This window comes from Pseudorasbora parva, chromosome 22 (genome assembly GCF_024679245.1).
Source record: "Pseudorasbora parva isolate DD20220531a chromosome 22, ASM2467924v1, whole genome shotgun sequence".
Lineage (NCBI taxonomy): Eukaryota > Metazoa > Chordata > Actinopteri > Cypriniformes > Gobionidae > Pseudorasbora > Pseudorasbora parva.
In genome coordinates this window covers 37,105,577-37,128,570 of record NC_090193.1, presented here as the reverse complement: position 1 = coordinate 37,128,570, position 22,994 = coordinate 37,105,577, and the positions used below count along the sequence as shown (strand labels likewise).

At 36.7% G+C, this 22,994-nt stretch overlaps 1 protein-coding gene and 1 long non-coding RNA gene across 3 annotated transcripts in view; both read right to left on the bottom strand.

Moving 5' to 3' along the window:
* Window positions 1–1,489: 1,489 nt before the first annotated feature.
* Window positions 1,490–9,314, bottom strand: errfi1a (ERBB receptor feedback inhibitor 1a). Of its 2 annotated transcripts, none has more exons than XM_067430938.1 (4): window positions 9,158–9,314; window positions 5,281–5,479; window positions 5,024–5,106; window positions 1,490–4,349 (listed from the first exon to the last, which is right to left on the bottom strand). In XM_067430938.1, the coding sequence occupies exons 2-4, from the start codon at window positions 5,427–5,429 to the stop codon at window positions 3,235–3,237; spliced, it is 1,347 nt and encodes a 448-aa protein (XP_067287039.1). In that variant the 5' UTR covers window positions 5,430–5,479; window positions 9,158–9,314; the 3' UTR covers window positions 1,490–3,234. The 2 variants fall into 2 exon arrangements, with proteins under 2 accessions (XP_067287039.1, XP_067287040.1); XM_067430939.1 differs by having other exon boundaries at window positions 5,024–5,079.
* An 11,888-nt stretch (window positions 9,315–21,202) lies between these two features.
* The window catches only part of LOC137058515 (uncharacterized), a 73,474-nt gene continuing 71,682 nt past the window's right edge, over window positions 21,203–22,994 (bottom strand). The window contains exon 3 of the long non-coding RNA XR_010900713.1: window positions 21,203–21,409. This is a non-coding gene — a long non-coding RNA (uncharacterized lncRNA). The remainder of the gene's footprint in view (window positions 21,410–22,994) is intronic.

Genomic DNA, 22,994 nt, shown 5'->3' with positions numbered 1-22,994 from the left:
TCTCAGCACTGACCAGGAAGTTAATCATTCTTGCAAAACCAAACATTAACTTTGTGATGATTACCCCAATCAATTATTTCAATAACAAGCACAACTTATATAAACTATAATCTCAAGAGTTTGAGCGTCCGGGTCACTGGCTATAGATTTGTAAGGTGTGCTCTGTTAAAAATGGGTGTAACTGATCATCAATTACATTTTTTAACCGCAGGAAGGAAGTTTCACATTTTGTTTTACCTAGAAAGGAAATGCATCGGTTTATATGACAAGTAAATGTGTTTCTAAATTCTAAAAATGTAAACCATTTTCTTTTAGGGACAGGTTAAGGGTGTGGGCTTGGGTTAGTCTTTAATAATTATAATTATCTTTATATAAAACAATAGAAGTCTATGGTATGTCCTCCTTTAGATAGCCATGTAACCATGCATGTTTCTGTGTGTAAGTGTGTGTGAGTAAGTGAATGTTTTATAGGGTTGACAGATAATGGATTTGAGCCACCAGGCCATCCAAACTAGTTGGTTGCTTTTTTTTTTTTGGACCTTAATGTATGTGGTTCAACCATCTTCAGTTCCTCCCTCTTGTCTGCTTTTGATCAGGCTGTGATTAATCAGGAAGCTTATCTTTCTTTAAGAGTTGAATTACTGGTTTGCAGTCATTTCCATTTCACATGTAAGGTGAATCAACATCACTGAAGTGGCTATTCTGTGTCATCACTTTTTTTAGGGCATATTTCATAAATGTCACAAGACAAAGTGTAAATTAGAAAAAACACATCCTATTCATTGTTAGTTATATAATTTTGTAAAGCCAAGAAAGATTTCACACTGTCCAATATTCCTCAGAAGTCCTCAAAAGTGTAAAAGAAACAACATTTGGTTAGAAATAAGATATTTTACCTTGAAAACTAACTGAAATAAGTTCATTAAAACTACTAAAGATACTACAATTATAACTAATAAAATACTAAAAATGACAAGAGCACGATACAATTTCTAAAACTTGAACATTGAAATAAAAAAGGGTAAATGCAGCAGAAGGAGAAAAGCATGACTTCATTTCCTGTTATCCAAGCCAAATTTGTCCATTTGTTAAATGGGTTGGTATTGGACATGCATTGAAATGCAGCTGCTTATCATTTCATCCAAGGCTTTTACGCCAAAAAAAGACCAGCGAAACAGCATTTTCTCCAATCAGCAAGGCAGAAAATACCAGTCTACGTGAGTAATTCCCACGTTTGCTAGATAGTGCCCTGTAAAGCAGCTCCAACACACGCATCCCTTCAAACCAAACCGAACTGATCCGAGATCATTTTTAAAGTGCAAAAGTGCAGTTCACCTTCCTCCTGTCTGGAGCCAGGCCAGTAGTAATGAGGCAGAGCGCAGGGGCGTGGATGTGATAAAACAGGCAAAACGGCTATATCTCTGTGTTCCTCAAAGATACGACATAATTCAGAGAAAGAAATACAACAGAATATCAGATAAAGACCAACTTGATTCATAAATAAGTATTTATTTCTATTACTTTAAAGGATACAATACACTAAGAACTATTCAGTTTGGGTAAGAGGACAATGTTAAATACTTTTACACATCACAACATACTGTTTTATCAGTGCACTTTGCTTTATATATATTTATATATATATATATATATACACACACACATACACACACAACACAGCAGAGATGTCTATTTCTTCTTGAACTTGCCTTCATTTTAAGGTAAGACTGGAAAGGAAAATAAAACAATGTAAACATTTTTTGATACACAAACTGGTAAAATAAAGTGTAAAAAACAAAAGCATCAAATGAGTTCAAATCCCTTTGCGAGGTGGAAAGCTGTACTTGACCTCAGAGCTTCCACACACAATGTTTTTATAGTCTTCCTTTCCTCGTTTTTTTTTTTTCCAAATTGCATGGCACTTGCTACATTTACTGAGTTATCAGGATGGTTCTGGAAACAATATAGAATAATAAAACATCTCATTCACCAGCTGCCAGCAGCCAAAGTCTCTGGTGCCCACACCCATTGTAATCACGTCTAACAGGAATGCACGTACAGTAACAGGAAGATCAGTATGTGTGAGCTCGGCCAAACGCAACACGTATGGACTTTAACTCCACATAGCTCTTAAAAATTGGTCGAAGATGCGTTTTCATTGAGGAAGTGTTAATGACTGACTGTTTCGAATGGGTAAAACATGAAGCAGCGCAGATCCGGGGCAATTGTTTCCTCGTAGACTTGCGTGCGTCAAGAGAGTTTGTGTTCGTAATCCGTAGTTGGGTATTTAAGAACTAAAACTATAATGGGAGGTAGTACTTGAGAAAATCCTATTCCAGACAATGGCTCACAGCTTCACGTGGAGACAGCACTTTAAAAGAGAAGATAAACACATTCACAGGTTTTACAAGTATTGCTTTTTGTGCAACAAAAGAACACACTATGCCTTAGCGAGAAGCCAGGGATCGGAAATACTCCGTTCATTCAGAGGGCAACATTTCAGCTGCCGTTTTAAGCAGCTTATAAAAAGCAGTGCCAAAATTGGGCAAATGTAACACATTCAGCTCTCGTATCACTCACACACTCAACTCACAACAGAAAAGCAATACTTAGCCTGCACCTATGTAACACACACTCAAGAAAGACTACAAGTTGCACAGACAGGCCACATAAAAACAGCACACAAAAGAGTGTCCTGACAAAGGCTAAGAGCAATAGTCCAACAGAAGAACTGCGAAAATAGTGTGCATGTGTCATGCAGTATGCAATGCAAAAAGATGGAATAACCTTCATTTAAAATGTCGGCCGCAAAAAGGCGGGCCGTTTTTATACTTCATACACCTTACACAAACGTACAGAAGCGTTACTGACCCTATGTCCCTACGATCAGATCGTGCTCAATGTTCCAAGACATAAAGATAATCATTAATGCAATATAAAATGAGACTACGAAAATTTACAACACTGAAGTATGGAGGTACCAGACCGGCTAGTACCAAACAACTGCACCATGTTATCATTTCAACACTTACATTTCACATGACAATGAAATAAAAATAAAAAAACATAATTTCCGAGCTCGCTCTAAGAGAACTGTTAGAACGGTTTCCAGGTTGAGAGCAAAACAAGAGAAATCCCAGTAACTGCAATTCATACGTAACTCGCTCGAATTTACGAGCACTACAGCAAAACTGCAACAAAGCAGCGAAAAAGTCAAGTGAGAGCTCGCTCATTTCATACCAAGTCTATTTGGTGCGTCGTTTTCCTTTTGCTTTGACAGTCCCAGTCCGAACTCGAATCGGAGGCATCCGAGCCTCGACTCGCCGTGCTGTCCGTTAAATACTTCTCATGTTTGTCCAGGTATGACGGGCGTTGTGGCAAAAGGAAGTAGTGCGTGTTGCTGGCTTTCCTTCCGTTCTCCATGACGGGCAGAATGCATGGGGAACCTTCGCTATTCTGGCGTTGCAGACCGCGACTGACGTATTTGGGATCTGGGGCGAAGCTCTGCGTAGGGGGCATGATCCCGTTGAGGTACATTGGGAGGCTCTTTGGGCTCGGGGTGCGGGAACTACTGGCGGATAAAGGTTCTCTAGGAGGTACTTTCGGAGGTCGGTCATCGTCGCTGTTGGCTCCCGATGAGACTTCGGCTGACCAGCGGCGGTAGTCTTCCGTTTTGATTGGTCGTGGGGGGATCGGAACTCTCGGAGGAACTTCCGGTTTATCCAGGCCTTGTGTATTCCAGTGGTGACTGGACAATCGGAAGGATGTGGGTTTATTGAAGCATCCAGCAGGGCCAGAATGCGAGCGCCGCAGCTTCCTTTGCGTACGTTCCTGCTGTCTGAGACAGTTCTGCTGCTGTTGTTGGTGGTGGTCGCGGAGCTCCTGTTCCCTCTGCTGGGTTTCCCGCTCCTGCCTCAGCTTCTGTGGCTGTGGCTGCTGCTTCTGCTGGGATGCTGGACCTTCAAAGTAGGCATAGTTTATCTGTCCACAGCCCCTGAAACTCCTCCTACTGGGCATCCCGTAGCGGAAAGGAGTGTGTTTGGAAGGTTCGGAAACCAGGCAGCGATTGTCATCTCCGTTGAAGAACTCTACTTCACTGTCCACAGCCTGATCTGGGGAAAGCTCAGCTGAACCGGGAATTGGGGGAAGGGGTTTAGTGACCCGGCTGGGCGTCTGGGGAGGACTGACGCGGTCAGATACGGTTAGACGTTGAAAGCAGGGAACCACTTGGTCGTCTTTGGCAGGGCTAGAAGAGTCTGTGTGCAAGGTGAGCTGGGAAGGTTTGGGCTTCTTGGGGGGCAAGGGCTGGCCTCCTGGGCTTTTTGGTGATTGAAGATGAGTACGCTGTTCTGTTTGAAAGGGAAGATGGCAGAGAATGAGAATATAGCCATTTGAAATTAAGTTGTTCTTTTATGAAAACTGCAAGATGTTAACAGTGTTAAAAATGTAGCTGCAAGTGGAACAAGAACTACACTCCCCATAAAGTTTATGATTTTCTCCAACCATATTACATTTTTAAATTATTTTATATTTGGCAGAATTTCCCTGGGACTCAAACCCATGAACTTGGTGTTGCTAGCATACTCTAGTCCACAAGTTTAATTAATAGATCACCAAAAAAATTCAAATACAACCATTATTTGCTTCAAGTCGTTGCAAACCCATAAGCTAAAGGATAATTTTGAAGCCCCCACTTATGTCCATCTCCAAAAAAGACAAAATTTGACAAAGAAGCATAAAAGTGCCATACCTTTTTGAAGATCATATAATAGCTTTATGCAAGTAACAGACTTATTAAATTAATTTGTTGTTCATTCATTCTTATATCAAATATGGCTCCTTAGATTATAGTGCAATATAGTCTACTTTTAAAGTGTTTTTGGTGCTTTAGTTCTTCTTGGAGCTTGACATAATTGGTTATTATCAATTGTCATTTCATGTATTAAAAAAAAGTTGGATGAAATACACCATACAGGTTTGAGGGAGAGTAATGTTTAATAATGATGAGACTTATGTTACTTACTGTCCGCTCCTGAAAATGACTGAAGCACCTGTTGCTGGGATTGATGGTTATAATCCCTAGAAGAATCAATGGTGAAGCATAAGCTGCAAATTGAGAACAGGGAAGCTAATCAGATAGATGCACAAATCCAAGGTTCATTACCATCGTGTAAACCAGACCGTTTCCTGTTTTTCTGTTCAGTCATGCAGTGCATGTCCAGGGTCTCATAAAACTAATCCATTTTCAAATCTGAAAACATGTGAAAAATTTGCACTCACTTGTGTAGATCATGGTATTTCCAAGAGTGCTTAGCTCCGGCCATGCTATGCCAATGGCTGCCCCGCAGGAAAAGGCTTTGCGCGGGTAAACAGATCTCCTGGGCAGTCAAGCCTGCAGTGGACATGCTCCAGCTGCAGTCGGTTCGCATTCAGGCCAGGAAATGTTCCTCCTGCCAAGCTGGCAGCTGCTGGCCTGTACCTGAAACACAGCCATGAGAGGACAAGAGCATGAATCTCTGGAATACCTCAAGTGTTTCTCCAACACAGGAAGAACATTAAATGTCTGATTTTCTTTCTTGCAGAGAAAAGGGCCAACATTTTAATGCATCTTATCTAGAGTTTCACAAGAGATCTTACACTGAGCTCAAGATTCAAATAGGACAAAACTCAAATGAGATATTTCTAAATTCTCGATTGTTTCTCCTACACAGCAATGAGCTTTAATGGAGATAAAATCGAGACTTTCTGGAGGAGAAAATGTCACACGTTGAGATTTCTTCTGAAACTCTTGAGGAGACACGATGGTTTAAACTCTGGTGGTCTGCAAATCAAAAGATCTCAATATTTACTCAAACATTTCTAAATCAAACTAATCCACATTAATTATATAACTATCTACTCTTACTGTATATCAGCTATTCCGTCTATTTTCATCTCATAAGAGAATCATCCAAGATTTACATTTACAATAATGCATTTGACAGACACTTGAAAAAAGGTAGACATTTTGCACAAGTTCTTGATTTCCCTGGGAATCGAACCCATGACCTTAATGTTGCTAGTGCCTTGCTCTACTGATTTAGTTTCAAAAAGATACTTTAAAAAGAACATACATCCAAGATCTCCCATTCAGTCACCCAAGCTATGAAAGAAGAAGTGAAGCACGACTTTTGTCTCAAACTCCTAATTAATGCTTATTAATAGTTAGTAAGGTAGTTGTTAAGTTTAGGTATTGGAAGGATTAAGGGATATAGAATATGATCATGCAGAATAAGGCATTAATATGTGCTTTATAAGTACTAATAAACAGCCAATATCCCAGTAATATGCACGCTAATAAGTAACTAGTTAATCGTGAGAACTGGACCCTAAACTAAAGTATTACTGAATATTTTAACCTAACTGAGATCACCTCAGGATCATTGTAATGTTTTTATTTTTGTTGTGGAAGAACTGACACATTTTGTCTAGTTGTTGATGGAGCCCAGGGCTATCGGCACACCATTCAATGCACCTCCTCCTCTCTTTGCAATGCAGTCAGCCATGTGCACGGGACTCCAGTCGCGCTCTTTCAGAAAAGAACATTGAGCAACATTCTGCTGAGCTTCACAGCCTGTGGTATGAGCACTAAACGGCATGTATGCCCCAAAAGCCTTGGGGATAGTGGCACAGTGAATGCTCTCTTAGATGTCACACACACAAAAAGCACAAATTTCACTGTAAGACTTGTGCATGATGCACTGCCAGTGGACAATTTATCACTTTGCTGTGTTAGATGAATTTTTTTTTTTCTGCAAGCACAATGACATTCCTCACAGAGGAAGTCTAATATCAAATTATATATGCAAATAAGTCTCATATTTCCTGCCTTGGGAACACATCTTATGTTTAGAGGACATTGCATCTACTGTCACTATTTAGTGTAACACTAGAGATGGTCTAAAGCAGTTGCTTCTAGAGTAGAATCCAATAAAACATTTTTCACTCTTTGAGAAACCAGCTTTACACCCTTGAGAACGTGAAGAGTGATGGACCTGGAGGCAAGGTTCATCCTGGTTTTAGCTTACAAACACATATCACGCTCACTCACAAGCTATCAAATCACCAACATTACGACAGCCTTCCAGAGATAAAACAACTCATGTACCCTATTACAGAGCAATTAGCATTTTTATAGAACAATTTATTGTAGGGCTGTTTTACAAGGCAATGGTGCAATGCATTTGTGCAGAAATTAATGTGACGTGCAACAGGTGCATTAACAGAATCTTGCGATTTAATCAAGATTACACATTTCAAGAATAACAATACAGATTTGCACATGATGCATAGAGTAACAGCTATGAATAGTCAAAGAAAGCAAAGCAATGTCGTGATTTCACAAACGGGGTCAGTTGGTTTAACAGGGACGTGCATTTCTGTTGACCGTCCCTGATCCGCTGCATAAATGGCAAGCAGTTATGCATCCTGAAAGTTTTGGACCTTGGATACGGTCACTATGAGCACACAATGCAACCTGATCCTTGATAAAGAAACCCACGGGACAAGCGCTTCCTCTCACAACAGGTGCAAGACGGACAGACTTCCTAGTGTCCGGCACAGACATTTCTCAATGCTTCTGGGAAGACAATGCCAATGTGTTGCAAGTAAACAAAGCGTGCCAAATGTGTTCACTGTGGTGTAAGCCCACTGAAACTTCCTTCAGACCACTTAAAGACACTCATTTACTAATTATTCCCTCTGTTGCATTTAAATCTTAGATTATGGAGACATTTGCTAAAAAAACTGCAATAGCATTACACTCATAAAAACAGACAACCGCTTATTTTAGTGCTACTTAGATATTTAAAATAAAATGTAGCACATTTTTAATGATTTTTTTTATTAAATCAGCATTTGGGCTAGATACATCATTTACTGCTGCAATGATGAAATAAATATTTATTGCATTTTTTTATTGCAGTATACATTAAAGAGAATAAGATGTTTTTGCATTTGAATGACTTGATTATTGTGAAAATCATGTCAGAATGAAAATAAAACACACCATTTGTTAACATGAACTAACAATGAATAATCGCTTTGCAATTGTTTGTTAATTCCAAGATTTGCAACAACATTAAAATCAAAACTTGTATCTGTTCTTACAAGAATATAAATGAACGGCTGTATTTTTTTATTAACTTACAGTAATGATTAAATACTTTGCACATTGTTAGTCACTATAACATTTACTAATGAGACCTTACTAAAAGTGTTAGTTCTCAAAACAGGCTTCATTCCCGTCGTGCAATTTATAATTTCATATTTTGCAGTGAAATGTGGTCTTGTTCTTGACAGACTACACAATGGATCTGATGGAAATACCTGAAATACTGCTTATGAAAACACGGCACTTCAAAAGTGGCTCTAATGCATAACTACTGTAATGTGTGCGTTTTCAGAATACAAACACCCACTCGGTCCACTAACAATGACAGAAAATATTTCAAAGAGACGTCCATTAATAAAGTGTTAAGTCAATGTACATGGCCACAAATTACGAAATAGGCTATCTGCGTCCGGACGAGCCACTTATAAGACATTGTAAGAAAAAGAGACAGTCGTGCGCGCGTTCACACCCCGCCGCGGTTTCCAGGCAACCATACTCGATCTACCTGTCCGCTTCCGCGAACTGGCGGGATGAGTCACTTAAACTCTATCACACCTGACGAAACACACCTCATACATTTCTTTTAGAAAAAAAGTCTGATGTTCCACGAGATGAAGCAACATATATGTCAACGTCACATATTATGATACTGTCATGCCTATTTTGTCAGCTGATAATCACCAGTAGTGTTGTTGTTTTTCTAACAACAGCCTAAATATCATTCAAAAATAGCAAATTGATGCATTAAATTGTGTTTTGGAACTATTTGTGGGCTTCCATCCTAATTGAACACACACACACACACACACACACACACACACACACACACACACACACACACACACACACACACACACACACACACACACACCTTATCGGATGTCCTGTCACAGAATCTGATAATATCGCTACACACGTCACTGTCGTCATCAGCACGCACGCACACACATAGCAAGACAGACAGACCACAAACAGAGACAATGTGACAAACACATAAAAATTCACCTTAATCTCCTGATAGATTCTAGGGGTCCGGTGTTAAAAGCTCATTATGCCGTAATGATCCCGTTCGGTCCGTTTGAAAGCGTTCCTGCTTCGCTATAGATGCGCGAGGACACTCATTACAGCGGTCGAGAGGTTCGTTAAACGGGTCCTCAGTGTGCGCGTTGCTTTAAATGCTTAGTGCAGTCAGAGAACACGCAAGCCCCGCCCCTTCAGACAGGATTTAAAGACACAGTGCGCACTGTTGTTATACATGAAAATGTCTCTGCATTATTGTTACCCTTTCTGTTAAGTATATGATATCTCTAAATGTTGAATATGTAAACGGATATGACATTTGAATTGAAAAAAAAGAAAAGAAATCACACAAAGACAAATGTTTTCACTATGTGCTCTTTTTATGGGACACAATGTTTTTTTTTTTTTTTTTACATTAACTTTCCTTAACCCTAACCCTAGACCACCCTGCTGATTTCAGTATATTGATCATTAGTGAGGAGAACTCAAAATGCCAGTTTCACGATATTTCAAGGACATTCTCTTAAAATGAAACATTTGGCCCTCATGAAAATACTAATAAAATATCCCATCATGTTTGCATTTTAATGTGGAATTGTCCTCCAGACGCAGCAAATAAGATTTTCAAATGGCAAAAAAATAATAATAATAATAACAATAAATAACTCCTATGTGTGATGATTTATTGCATATATTATTTTGTACGCATTGCAAAAAAAAGTATGATAAATTCTTATATATACAGTAGGATATTTATAATATTACAATAGCTTCATATATATATATATATATATATATATATATATATATATATATATATATATATATATATATATATATATATATATATAGCTTTTGTGACATTGTAAATGTCTATACTGTCACTTTTGATCAAAATAATGCATCCTTGGAAAATAAAAGTATTATTTTCTTAAAAAAAATTTTTTTAATTCAGATAAATGATGTTCTTTTAAACTGTCTATATTTATCAAAGAATCCTAAAAAGGTACATAACTATTTGATTACATTAAATATTGATTATATTAAAATGTTTCTTGAGCTGCAAATATATAACAATAGGCTATGTTTATATATTATGTGTATTATCATATATGAGAATATATAGTACATATACAGTATCATTGACATACATTATATTTTAGTATAGTAGATAATACAATATGCTAAATAAATGCATTAAAATATTGAAATTATTTTTGTTTTTTTCAATAAACAGCAGACATCCACTAATGCGCGATTAACAAAAATGCATTTCCATGAAGCTCTAGAGTTTAGTTTATTAGCCCCAACAAATTCTGTTTTTCCCTAAATAGAACTGAAATCCCCCTTTTCCTTTTTATTAAAACAGTCCAAAAACTGATTATTATTTAGAGTTTGTTTTAGAGTTATAGTTTAAACAAACCTTTACAAAGCTTCTGCATCTGAAATATTAAAATTTGAAAAGTATTAAAAATGTGTCTTTGAGGCAGACATGACAGCAAATAAACATTAGATACCTGAAGCCAGACAGACTGCTAACTTGACATGACAGTCCAGAGTCCGTAGAGTCAAGAAGACTTATTTGAACAGACCATACAAGGCTAAATAACCTCAGCGAGACGTGCAAAGAGAGACATTTAATGCCCAGAATGAAGAAAATAAGGGATCATGGACCCGGTGAATCCACACAGACAATGAGACAGACATAAAGGTGGCTCCATTCCTGATAAGAAAGCAAACACAGCAAACACTGAGATGTTTTACTGCAACATTATATTTACCTGCCTGTCGAAATGGAGCCTGTATTGTCTGCAGGCTAGATGCATATTGGTGATGTCTCTTCATTATGGGCTGTGGTGTAGATAAAAGCTGCTGTATATCATCTGATTCAGTCTTACTCTTATCCAGATGCCCATGTGGACGTGAGATGAATAGATCTCATCCCAGTGTTTATGTATGTTTACAGAGGACTTCAGTCAGGTCACAGGTCTGTTGTGCATAGTAGGAAGCTAAATGCAAATAATAAAATGCAACTAACTAATCATAAAATCATGGATAATTATGATAAAACATCTTTACAGTCTTCTCAACTTAAACAAAACAGTTCTAATGCCCTTTGTTGTTGATGTCAAAGGCTGTGTGCAATAAAAGAAAAAACTTAGTTTGGTGCAAATCAGTCTTATATTCTTATATTACTTTTGTTATATATATATATATATATATATATATATATATATATATATATATATATATATATATATATATATATATATATATATATATATATATATATATATATTGCTATTTATTATTTCCCACAGTTAGATTTAATCTAAAAGTTTTTCCTTTGCGTTTTTCGTGTACAGAAGATAACGTTATCCTGAGATTAACGTTAAAACAAACTGTATTCTGCTATGCCAGTTGGTATGGAAGCTTGTTTCTAAGAAACAATCCAATTGTGAGTTTACATCTTGCAATTCTGACTGTTTAAGAAATAGCAAAACTGTGTGATATAAAGTCAGAATTGAGAGATATAAAGTCAGAATTGAGAGATATAAAGTCAGAATTGTGAGATATAAAGTCAGAATTGTGAGATATAAAGTCAGAATTGTGAGATATAAAGTCAGAATTGAGAGATATAAAGTCAGAATTGAGAGATATAAAGTCAGAATTGAGAGATATAAAGTCAGAATTGAGAGATATAAAGTCAGAATTGAGAGATATAAAGTCAGAATTGAGTGATATAAAGTCAGAATTGAGTGATATAAAGTCAGAATTGAGAGATATAAAGTCAGAATTGAGAGATATAAAGTCAGAATTGTGAGATATAAAGTCAGAATTGAGTGATATAAAGTCAGAATTGAGAGATATAAAGTCAGAATTGAGAGATATAAAGTCAGAATTGAGAGATATAAAGTCAGAATTGAGAGATATAAAGTCAGAATTGAGAGATATAAAGTCAGAATTGAGAGATAAAAAGTCAGAATTGAGTGATATAAAGTCAGAATTGAGAGATATAAAGTCAGAATTGAGAGATATAAAGTCAGAATTGAGAGATATAAAGTCAGAATTGAGTGATATAAAGTCAGAATTGAGAGATATAAAGTCAGAATTGAGAGATATAAAGTCAGAATTGAGAGATATAAAGTCAGAATTGTGAGATATAAAGTCAGAATTGTGTGATATAAAGTCAGAATTGTGAGATATAAAGTCAGAATTGAGAGATATAAAGTCAGAATTGTGAGATATAAAGTCAGAATTGAGAGATATAAAGTCAGAATTGTGAGATATAAAGTCAGAATTGTGTGATATAAAGTCAGAATTGTGTGATGTAAAGTCAGAATTGTGAGATATAAAGTCAGAATTGAGAGATATAAAGTCAGAATTGTGAGATATAAAGTCAGAATTGTGAGATATAAAGTCAGAATTGTGTGATATAAAGTCAGAATTGTGTGATGTAAAGTCAGAATTGTGAGATATAAAGTCAGAATTGTGAGATATAAAGTCAGAATTGTGAGATATAAACTCAGAATTGAGAGATATAAAGTCAGAATTGAGAGATATAAAGTCAGAATTGTGAGATATAAAGTCAGAATTGTGAGATATAAAGTCAGAATTGAGAGATATAAAGTCAGAATTGAGTGATATAAAGTCAGAATTGTGAGATATAAAGTCAGAATTGTGAGATATAAAGTCAGAATTGAGAGATATAAAGTCAGAATTGAGAGATATAAAGTCAGAATTGTCTGATGTAAAGTCAGAATTGTGAGATTTGTAAAGAAGTCAATGTGAGGAAAGACACTTTTTATCTCACAAATCTGACTTTACAGTGCATCCGGAAAGTATTTACAGCACTTCACTTTTTCCACATTTTGTTATTTTACAGCCTTATTCCTAAATGGATTAAATTCACATTTTTCCCTTCAACTCTACAAACAATACCCCCTAATGACAACATGAAAGAAATTTGTTTGAAATCTTTGCAAATTTATAAAAAAATTAAAAAAATTAGAAGAATCATATGTACATAAGTATTCACAGCCTTTGCCATGCCACTCAAAAATGAGCTCAGGTTCTTCCTGTTTCCACTGATCATGCTTGAGATGTTTCTACAACTTGATTGGAGGCCACCTGTGGTAAATTCAGTTGATTGGACATGATTTGGAGAGGCACACACATGTCTATATAAGGTCCTACTGTTGGAGCATGTCAAAGCACAGACCAAACCATGAAGTCCAAGCAATTGTGGAGACAGGATTGTATCAAAACACAGATCTGGGGAAGGGTACAGAAACATTTATGCAGTCATTTATACATTTAGAAATCTCTGGTCTGATGAAACAAAGATTGAACTCTTTAGCCTAAATGGTAAGCGTCATGTCTGGAGGAAACCAGACACCACTCCTCACCTGGCCAATAACATCACTACAGTAAAGCATGGGGGTGGCAGCATCATGCTGTGGGGATGTTTTTCACTGGCAGGAACTGGGCGACTAGTCAGGATCGCGGGAAAGATGAATGCAGCAATGTACAGAGAAATCCTTGAAGAAAACCTGCTCCAGAGTGCTCTGGACCTCAGACTGGGGCGAAGGTTCATCTTCCAACTGGTCAACGACCCTAAGCACACAGCCAAGATAACAAAGGAGTGGCTATGGGACATGAATGTGACTTTCCTTGAGTGGCCCAGCCAGAGCCCAGATTTGAACCCAATTGAACATCTCTGGAGAGATCTGAAAATGGCTGTGCACCGATGCTCCCCATCCAGCCTGATGGAGCTTGAGAGGTCCTGCAAAGAAGAATGGGAGAAACTGCCCAAAAATAGGTGTGCCAACCTTGTAGCATCAAACTCGAAAAGACTCAACGCTGTAATTGGTGCCAAAGGTGCTTCAACAAAGTATCAAGCAAAGGCTGTGAATACTGTAATATGTAAATTTCAAACAAACTTCTTTCACATTGTCATTAGGGGGTATTGTTTGTAGAATTTAGGGAAAAAATATGAATTTAATCCATTTTGGAATAAGGTTGTAACAACAAAATGAGGAAAAAGTGAAGTGCTGTGAATACTTTCTGGATGCACTGTATATCTACACTGTAAAAAATGTAGGTTGTTTTTTTGTTGGTTTAACTTAAAAAAGTAAGTAACCTGGTTGCCTTAAAATTTTGAGTTTATTGAAATTAAAAATTTGAGTTGATACAAAGAAGGAAATTTGTTTAATAAATAAAATCTCAAAATATTTTTGTATCTGAACCACATAAAAAATTGATAAATCATGAAAATAGCACTATTTGGCATGTTTCACTGCGTCATCAGAAATAAAACACACACAATTACCCAATATGGTTACAAAATCTTTTAATGATATTTTAATAAAGGTTGTCGAATCTCAAAAAATGTTCATTGTATTAACTCAAAATTTCAATTTCAATGAACTCAAAATTTTAAGGCAACCAGGCAACTTTTTTCTAAATATTTTTTTATAGTGTAGCAATTGTGAGAAAGAGAAAAAAAAAAGTCAGAATTGTGAGATAAAAAGTCGCAGTTAACGTTTTTATTTTTTTTATTCTGAGGCGGAAACAAGCTTCCATAAGTTGGTGATGCCAAAGAATCACAGTTTTTACAAAATGCCATGTAACTGAACAAATGTAAAAATTCCAAAACCAGTGGGGATTAGCGGTGTAACGATTCATCTATTACATCGATTTATCGATATATCGTTACTCAGTCTGCCTATATGTGACGTCAGCCACACGCACCAGCAGCAGCAAGCTAAAAGAAAAGAAAGCATAGGACAGGATTTGCCAACGAGCGAGAAATAATCAAGCAGCATTGTGGTCCAGTGTGTGAAAACACTTTAGTAAAGACAGAGATGTTCTAAATAAGTCACTCGCTGTTTGTAGTAGTAGCAGGTTTAGCTACTGCTCATTCAACCTGAAATGTTGGTTGCACTTTATTTTTGATTAATATTATATTTTTATTATTTTTATTTTGAAAAACAAAAGCAAAAGTAGTAGGTAAACCTACTGTTAATTAAACCTGAAGAGATGTTAGTTTCACTTTATTTTTGATATTAATTTTGTAATATTTTTATTTTGAAAAACAAGCAGAAGTAGCAGTAATAGTTGATGAACCAATATCGTCCTTGAATCGTATCGACAACCTCAAATCGTGATACGAATCGAATCGTTGTTAAAACGAATCGTTACACTCCTAGTGGGGATGTATGATATTGCGGCCACCATATCGGTATCTACAGATATATGTTCATTTTTAATGTTAGCGTTATTGGTTCGATAAGAAAATTGGGCTGATATATTAAAGCTGATAAATAATGGATTATTTCAATCAGCTGAGACACTGTAGATGCGCACTGTTCGCCATGATGGTTTTGAATTGCTTGAAATACGATTGGAATCACTTCAGAAAAGGAAAATAGGCTACATAATATTATAAGAACATTTTAATTGTGTGCTTGGGATGTGGCTTTTAATGATGAGACTTTTTTGTATTCAAGCTCTCAAAAATTATATAAAAATTTGGGAATTTAGGTTTATCAGCCAACATATCAGTTATCAGTTATTCGGCTTTTTTAAATATAAAGAATTATCGGTATTGGCCAAAATTTTCATATCGGCGCATCCCTAGAAAACAGTCAAGTAAACGGCCCCTTAGTTATAGTTATTTTTTTTCCAGTTAGTAATTTTAGTGGTTAAATTTATTTCAGTTTATTGCCAATGCAATGTTATACTTATTTTCATTTAGCTTAAGTTTATTTCAGCCTAATTTGAACTAACAGGAATGTTTTGAATAGTTTTATTTAACGATAATAAACCTGGTACAAGTTAAAATAGACAGGCCGACTTGGACAAGTTGAGTGGCATTCCCTTATCTTCAAAACAATGAAGAAAACTTCTTGAGATAAAAGAGCATGCAATCCAGACTACATTAAATACAAGCTAAAAAATGAGGGCAATCATGGTTTATGTAAAACGTTTATGTTTTTAATGTTATTTCCTTCTTTTGTCCAATAAGCTGCATTGGTTTAGTCGTATGACACCACTGAATATTTTGTTCAGTGTTAAATAAAATCTGGCAGCTCACTCCATGCCACGCAAGGCTACTTTAACTTCCATACTAAGAGTGAAGCTTTACATACGGTCAAACACAATGCCACACAAAAAACCTCAAAGTGCTAAACAAACAGAGCCGAGAGGCAGGAATGCAGCAGGAACAAAATGTGCTTGTGTTACAGTGTTGCAAATCTCCGTGTCTGGCCTTGGCCCCCCAAACCCAACAGGCTTATCATCCGATATTTGGCCGTGGATGAGCCGACTCGCTTTAATCCCCTTATAATTTCAAGAACATTCCACACATTCCAGCGGACCAGTTGTGGCCAGCAGGAGAGTGAATAAACTGTCGATTTTTGACATTGTGCTAGTGGTGTTTCGCAGAAAGGTGCATGCATGTGCTATGCACTTGTGCACAATGGCTGTGCACTTGTGAAGTTCGTGATTGTTCAGTTGAGCATTTGTGTAAATGTGCATTCAATGCAAATGTTCATGCGACAGCATGCATATATGCATTTGTAAAAGATTAGAAGCTGTTCAAGTACTATTTGCATTTGTCTATACATTAACCCAGCTAAGTTGTAGTTTCTCCATCTGAAATAACTTTCTTACAGGATGCATCGTCTCTCAAATAAAAGTCTAACTTTTCTGTGACACACAATGCACCTCACTTTGCGATCAGGTGTGGAGACAGAACTGAGAACTGATCTGAGCGCAGATTGCCTCGTGTTGATAGAAACACGGCCATGAACTTTCCTCTGTTGCCAGATCCCTCCCAACTCATGCTTCTCGTACCCACACACACACACACACACACACACACACACACACACACACACACACACACACACACACACACACACACACACACACACACACACACACACACACACACCACTGTTGATATGATGTCATCGTATGCACACATAGGAAGTGCCTTATAAAGTCAGGCAGTTATGCACCTTTGGAGCAGAAAGGGTCAGTTAACCAGGCTTGAAGGAACACCTGCTTGAAATGTTTAAACAATAACAACCAGAGTAAGGTTGGCTATCAGATGCATACAAAATACTGATCTGGATTAAAAGTGATTTATAAATGCAAACATGGCTTTAATGTAACTTTAAATGGATAAAGCCTGATTTAATTTTAAAGGCTGTTTTCATCTTAAACGTACACTATTTAACTTTTTTTTTTTTTTCATGCCAAAACATGTTTTAGGCTTGCACTGATTAACTATGTTAAACCTATTAGAAGTGTTTATATTTTAGGCCGGTCAGAGTGGTTTGTGCAGGAAACTATCCAGATGAATGCCTGGTGTGTGAGAGTGCCATAGTTTAGTTCTCACAACAAGCAAGAAAGGTTGACATGGACTCACTGAATCTCCAACCTCCAGAAAATAACCTGTGTAAACAAACGTCGAACAGAGGAGAGTCTGCTGGAGAAAAGACAACACGACAGTTCATAATAAAACAAGAATCAACATCGGCTTGGCTTTTTAGAGATGGAGAGAACTGAGGGATTTGAAATGGTGTAAAAGCAACACGGAGGTGATGGTGTTTTTTTTTTATTACTAAACAAGGTAGATTTTATTGAAAAGATAAATAAGAGTTAATTGTAAAGCATTATCTATTGTAAAGGCTCATATTCATCCGCACAGTCATGCAGAGCCAAAGCACAACCAAAACAATGTTCTTCTGCTGAAACAAGGTTAAGCTGAACTCTACTCCAGCCTTCGATGGAAAATTTCATTATAATAACATTTCAAGTTATTTGGTAGGGGCAGGGGCGTAGCCATCTTTTCAGAAGTGAGGGGGACAGAAATGTCGTAATACCCCCCCCCCCCCCCCTTTTTTTTTGGACCAATATAATTTATCACATCTCTTGCTTTTAATTGGGCAAGATATCAAATACACTGCTGAACAATAACCACTAATTAATATCTATAATATTATTCTCCTATTTTTTATGCCAATTTTATGATTGGTTTATATACTACAAACAATTGTGCATTAAGATTCCATAGATTTTATGCAATGTAAAAAAATATAGATATATTCTGATGTAAACCATGCTGTTCTCCATGTGAAGATATAGTAAAGTGTCATTTATTCCTGTGATCAAAGCTGAATTTATCATCATTACTCCAGTCTTCAGTGTCACATGATCCTTCACTAATCATTCTCAGATGAGGATCTGATGATCAACACACATTTATGATTATTATCAGTTTTGCTGCTCAAGGTGCTGCTTAATTTTTGTGGAAACCATCTAAACATTTGTGGTAAAATTAAAAAAGAGAGAAATTAATACTTTTATTGATCAGGCATGCATTAAATTGATCACAAGTGATATTTTTAATATTAAAAAAGATAATGTATTTAATAAATGCAAATAAATGCTGTCCATTGAACTTTCTATTCATTAAAGAATCCTGAAAAATAACATGTAGGCTATCGTGGTTTCCACAACATTTTTAAGCAGCACAATGTTTTCAACACAGATAATAATTATAAATGTTTCTTGATTATAAAATTATTTTTTATATCTTATATCTTGATTATATCTTGATTATTATATCTTGATTATAACGATTAGTGAAGGATCTTGTGACACTGAAGACTGGAGTAATGATTATAAATTCAGCTTTGATCAAAGAAATAAATTACTATATATATTCACATAGAAAAAAAGCTGTTTTAATTTGTAATAATATTTCAAAATTGTACTGTTTTAACTATTTTTGATTACATAAATGCAGCCCTGGTGAGCAGAAGATACTAAACATTAAAAGCTGCATTATTCATATAGCCTACTTTATTGTCAATAAATAGCCTACATTGAGATGACTTGAAAAACACACATAAAGCATATATTGTCGCAATCGTCTGATTGTCGTCGTCACATTTCATCACTCATAACGATTGTTTTCCTTCAGCTCAGCTACAGCTCCAGAGGTATTACCTCTACGAATCCGCTTTTGGACTTTCTGTGAGAACGCCCTCCTCATATTTAGATTCGAATAAAATTACAGGTCCTGCATAGATAATTTTTTGTCTCTGAATTTAAATCTTGATGTATTCACTTTGGTTTCTATGTAAATACATTTGCCCGTGACCTCAAGAAGCGCGCTCTCAACCGAGATTAGAGAAAGCTGTTTTTTAGCGTCCCTGTTAACTTGCCCGCCCTCGCGCAGGTTCGAATCCCGCTCGAAGCGGGTCGACTAGGATCGGTGAGACCCAGTAAAAGTGCGGGGGACGAAAATACATTTTATTAAAAGTGAGGGGGACACGTCCCCCGCGTAATCTACGCCCATGGGTAGGGGGCTATTAAACATCTTCTGAAAGAGAACTAAATCTCCTGATCAAAACACAGGAGAAGAAAAAGCACAAACAAACAATATCATAGTAAGCAGATGCATATGTAAAATATTGTGTGATCATCAACATTAAACAACATATAAACCGTAACTGCCTTATGTTACTAAGTGAAATGTTGACCCAGGATGAGCTATAGGACTGTGAAGCTTTGGGGGAGTTGATGGACTGTTGATGGACATCTACCTTTTGATCATCCTTCTATATCTGATCTAGACTTAGTCTAAAATGTGAATTTCTCAGATGTTTGCTCAAAATGTTTTTTATGAAACTTACCCAGATTCAAGTGTTGTTGTTTTTTAAAAGCAAAGGCTGTGGGCCATGAAACCTTTGTGAAAATGATAAAAAAATGTTGGCAAGGAAAGAGTTGAAAACAAAATTTTTTTGCTCTCATAATGCAACCGATTGCTGAGCGAAACAGAATAGATTTTGAAAAAAATATGCAAGGAAGTTGGAATTGGAGCAGCAGAGAAAACCATTACATTCTGACAAAAGATAACAATCGTGGTTTTCTTGCGAATAACATGCAATGACAAAGACTCACAAAAAGATTAGAAGAGTGTGTTAATAAAGTAAAGAGAGTCGATGCCATGCTGTGGTTTGATGCTATAAGCTTCTGTTTGATGTTTTTTTGGCTTTTAGTATGAATATGTTAGCATTACTGTTAGCTATAAGTTAGTGTTGCTCCAAAACAATGACAAAATTCATATTTAGAAGATATAAGCGTAATGCTCTCTAGAATCTGAAGCCCCTACATTATAAAACAGGCATTGAAGCTGCATCTGAAGTCAGTCACTTGTTCACAAGACTTTCTACATGGTGAATGGCACAGTGCACATAGTAGGGATAGGGAATGATTCACACAGTGTAAATATGCTTTCCATTGGGGTAAATGAAGTCTGGTTTTACGTCAGTCTCACATGAACCGCTGCAACTCCAGTCCAGACAGAGATACAATAGCACAGAGCGAATCGAGACGGCGCAGACCACCAAAAAATCAGATTTGAATTCTGCACAGAATGCTGTATTTTTAATGGAGGAGGAGGAGGATTTAATTAGGAGGAAAAAAGAAACTGCAGGCTTAACTCGACTCTGTCCGAGCTGTGATATAAACTAAACGCTATTGGCTATTTTTGAAAAGGGGAGGAGCTGATCGATATGTCCCGCCCTGTCTTCCTGTTTCAGTGGAAATCATGTCAACACATTGAATAATGTTGCATGTTTCAAGGCACTTCAGTGGAACTTCAAAGAAAAATCACAAATTAGATCTCTTTAAAATTCTTGACAGCAATGAGCTAAAAATGGAGAGCAGATTTCTCACATTTTTTTAATCTCAAGTGTCGCCTCTAGAGTTTCGAAAGAGATCAATGTGTCAAAGTCTTCTCAGATTTAACAAGTCTTAAATCGAAGTCAGAGATCTCAATTTTGCTCTCATGAAACAATCTGAGATGTTATCCATGTTAATTTTATAGCTCTTTCCTCTTACTGTTTGACTTAAATAAATGGTTTAAAGAGAATCCAATTCTCTTGAGATTTGAAAAAGCAACACATTCATCTCCACATCTACAAAAGAATTTCACACCTGTTGATTAAATCCAGCGGAGATGGGCCCTCTTTACAAAACCGCATGTGTGACATGCTGGCATATTGTCATGGAGTTCCACAGGGAAAGGGTGTGCCGCCTCCGGTTATTAGGGAAAGGGGTGAATCATCATTCCTGAGGTTACCAGGTTAAGGACCTGCACCTGTTGATGTAATCTCACTTTGCACATTCCTAAAGACAGGATCAAAGTTCAACCTGGAGATAAGGAGAGAAACCAAAGAATTGAGCTCCTCATGTGAGATGGATACAAATCTTGCCATCTGTTTTAGAGGTTAATATACAAAAAATAATAATAATAATAATTCAGGTCAGTGACCTTTAACAGCTCCAGCGACCCTAAGTATTAAACGTTTGTTACATGTATGCTACACACGTGAATGCTACTTCAAATCATGTGGGCAGGATGAGGTGAGATAAGTAATCAGACTTACGATTTTCAGCTGCTGGATGATAAAATAATTCCATATACTAACGCCAAATGAGGACTTGAGCTAGTTTCTGGATGTTTAATGGCAAACAACACCTAGTAACCACCCAGAACACGCTACAATTAAATGACTGTCATTTTAATGGTAAAAGACTGTAAAAATACTATGGTAAAAACCTGTTAATTGGTCAACGTAAACTCCCATATACGGTCTACATCTAAAGGCATCTAATTCTACAGTTAAATGCACAGTTTTTGAGAGTACCTCTATTTGTCACATGCCTGTCCTGTCTTGTGTGCACATGTGGGTTTTGTGATGTCCAGCATGTGCTCCTGTCATTGTCTGATCCCTCCCCCTTGTTATCTGATTAGTGTTGATTTCTCCCACCTGTTCCCTCTTGATTTCTTCCCCTTATAAGCTCCTTGTGTTTGTCAGTCTGTGTTGGATCCTTGTGTAATGTCTGCGTCTTCCGTTTCACCGCTGGTATGTTTTTGAGTTAATGTTTTGATTATGTATTTTTGCCCCCTTGTGGGGTTTGTTTTGTATTTATGTTTCTTTTTATAATAAATTATCTAGTGATGGCGAAGTGAAGCTTTCTGAACCAGTGAAGCTTTCAGCACAGTTGTGTCAGAAAAAGGTTCATTACTCGAAGCTTTTCAAGTCAGAGCTCAACGAGGACCTCTGCCAGTGAAAGTGAGGGAAAGCGTTGTGTTGCAAAATGTTTTGCAACCGACGCATTATCTAGAAGCAAAAAGTGAATTAATGGATTGATAAATAAATTAATCAATATATTATATATGACATTATATGACACAATCTGTTCCATTGCATACTCCTAGTAACTTAAACCAATAAAGATATGGTTTTGTATTGTGAATGTGAAAATTTTTCCTGTTTGTATACAAATAAAACTCACGAATAAAGGAAGTATGCTAAATAAATGCATGCACACAAGGAAAAACACACACACGTTCACATGATTATAGAAGAATAAGCCTATACTTGTCTCTAATGTATGAAGTCATAGGCTAGTGCGGATTAAATAAATAAATAAATAAATAAATATATGCGGCAGAACAAAAGCCAAATAAATGATCAACCTTATTGGGCGAAATCAAATGAAAGTGTTCCCACATTTCAGAACGCCCTCTCTTTGCAACAGGGTCCATAACAAACTCGCGCAATACAAAAAACCCGCTCAATGCAACGCAATACACCTCACAGGCACGCCCTGTGTCGCGCATTTTTAAACCTTTCTGAATCAGTCACGTGGGTGTTTGTGAAACGAAGCTTCGGATGTCATTGGTCACGTGGTTTTGATAGAACGAATCAAGCATCGATACAAAGCTTCA

Excerpts from the sequence above, each read along its gene's own strand:
- errfi1a (XM_067430938.1), bottom strand. The coding sequence starts at position 5,429 with ATGCGAACCGACTGCAGCTGGAGCATGTCCACTGCAGGCTTGACTGCC. Across the intron at positions 5,107-5,280 it reads AAATACCATGATCTACACAA|CTTATGCTTCACCATTGATT; the intron begins GTGAGTGCAAAT and ends CTCAATTTGCAG. Across the intron at positions 4,350-5,023 it reads GTCATTTTCAGGAGCGGACA|AACAGCGTACTCATCTTCAA; the intron begins GTAAGTAACATA and ends CCTTTCAAACAG.